This window comes from Neophocaena asiaeorientalis, unplaced genomic scaffold, assembly GCF_003031525.2.
Source record: "Neophocaena asiaeorientalis asiaeorientalis breed wild unplaced genomic scaffold, Neophocaena_asiaeorientalis_V1.1 scaffold58, whole genome shotgun sequence".
Classification (NCBI taxonomy): Eukaryota; Metazoa; Chordata; class Mammalia; order Artiodactyla; family Phocoenidae; genus Neophocaena; species Neophocaena asiaeorientalis.
The window spans coordinates 283492-284907 of NW_020172644.1; the positions used below are offsets into that span (position 1 = coordinate 283492).

At 36.7% G+C, this 1416-nt stretch overlaps 1 protein-coding gene across 3 annotated transcripts in view; it reads right to left on the reverse strand.

Annotated features, from left to right (window-relative positions):
- Positions 1 to 509: 509 nt before the first annotated feature.
- LARP7 (La ribonucleoprotein 7, transcriptional regulator) overlaps positions 510 to 1416 on the reverse strand; it is a 19676-nt gene continuing 18769 nt past the window's right edge. For 2 of the 3 annotated variants that reach the window (XM_024739477.1, XM_024739478.1), the window contains exon 13: positions 510 to 1174. In XM_024739477.1, coding sequence (XP_024595245.1) covers positions 1094 to 1174 — 81 coding nt within the window. In that variant the 3' untranslated portion in view covers positions 510 to 1093. The remainder of the gene's footprint in view (positions 1175 to 1416) is intronic. The other variant, XM_024739479.1, reaches the window with a different exon arrangement.

Below are 1416 nucleotides of genomic sequence, written 5' to 3' on the forward strand. Positions count from 1 at the left end.
CCCTGCATTGGCAGGCAGATTCTTAACCACTGCGCCACCAAGGAAGCCCCAGCATACCTATTTTTGGTACTGATAAGCTGTTGCCATCCCAACCAATGATGCAGCCAATTTCCTCAAATTTCTGGCCCATAGGAATGAATAGATTCTTGATCCTTTGCTTCCCACAATGCATAGAAGGGACAGCCAAATTAGTCCTTCACTGCTGGACAATGCTGATGGAACTAAAAATGGGTTTGTAGCCCAAGAAAATGAACACCAGGGCTGTCCAGAGTACTTTCCTGATACCTGGTGAGAGATTAAGATGCCAGTCACGTACATGCCCTTCAGGTTCAGTTCTGGGAAGGCCTTCAACATATCATTCTGTGATTTTCCCGAATAAAATGACAGACTTCGGTTATGCCTAAGGCTGATTCCTAGATTTTTTTTTTTTTTTTCTGTGTTCACAGCATCTGGTACATTTTATTTTGTCTAACCAAAATAAAATGTTTATTAGCTTCATTTATGAAAACAAACTCACTTAACATTTTAATTGGAAACAGTTCATATGGTCTGTTCAGTGGAAGCTCAGATAGGCAAAGTTCAATAAGCAGAATGAAATATCACACATACGTCTCTGCATAAATCAACATGAAAAAGTATTTAAGATGTTTCAAATGGAAAAAGCAAGCTTCAAAATAATAACTACAGGGAGAGTTCTCTGTTAAACATTATTTCCTAAACTATTTATTTATGTAGTACTATTATTTTTGCAAAAATGTTTTTGTAATACAAAACAGCAAAATTAATGATAATGTTTGGAAAAAAATATAATGTTCAAAACACATTTATTTTCTAAATCACTTTGAGGTTAATTTATATCAGATAATTTCAACAAATACAATGTTTAATGAAAAAACTGTGGTATACAGTGTAATTGTCTCTGGACAAACGTCTTGTTTACAAGTTAAGGAACAAAACTATTTCTTTTAATTAAATGTAGGTTTTAGAAAAACATTCATTACACATTACTACCGTAAAAAAAAAAAAAAAAGAATTCCCTAAGAATAGCTCTAGCATCCAGTGAAATCTTAAGAGGTGAACCAAAATGGTTTTTTCAATCATATTCAGAAAATCTAATGTGTTTACTTGCTTGTTGAGTCTTTTCGAGTCTGATCTTTTCGGCTTTGGTGATTAACTACAGAGAAAGAAATCAGAAATTAGAATGTACTGGATACGTAGAAAGAGAAAGATAATTATGACTAGAAAAATCTCATAACAATTAGCTTGAATAAAACTTCTTAAGGGCTTCCCTGGTGGCGCAGTGGTTGAGAGTCTGCCTGCCAATGCAGGGGACACAGGTTCGTGCCCCGGTCCGGGAAGATCCCACATGCCGTGGAGCGGCTGGGCCCGGGAGCCATGGCCGCTGAGCCTGCGCGT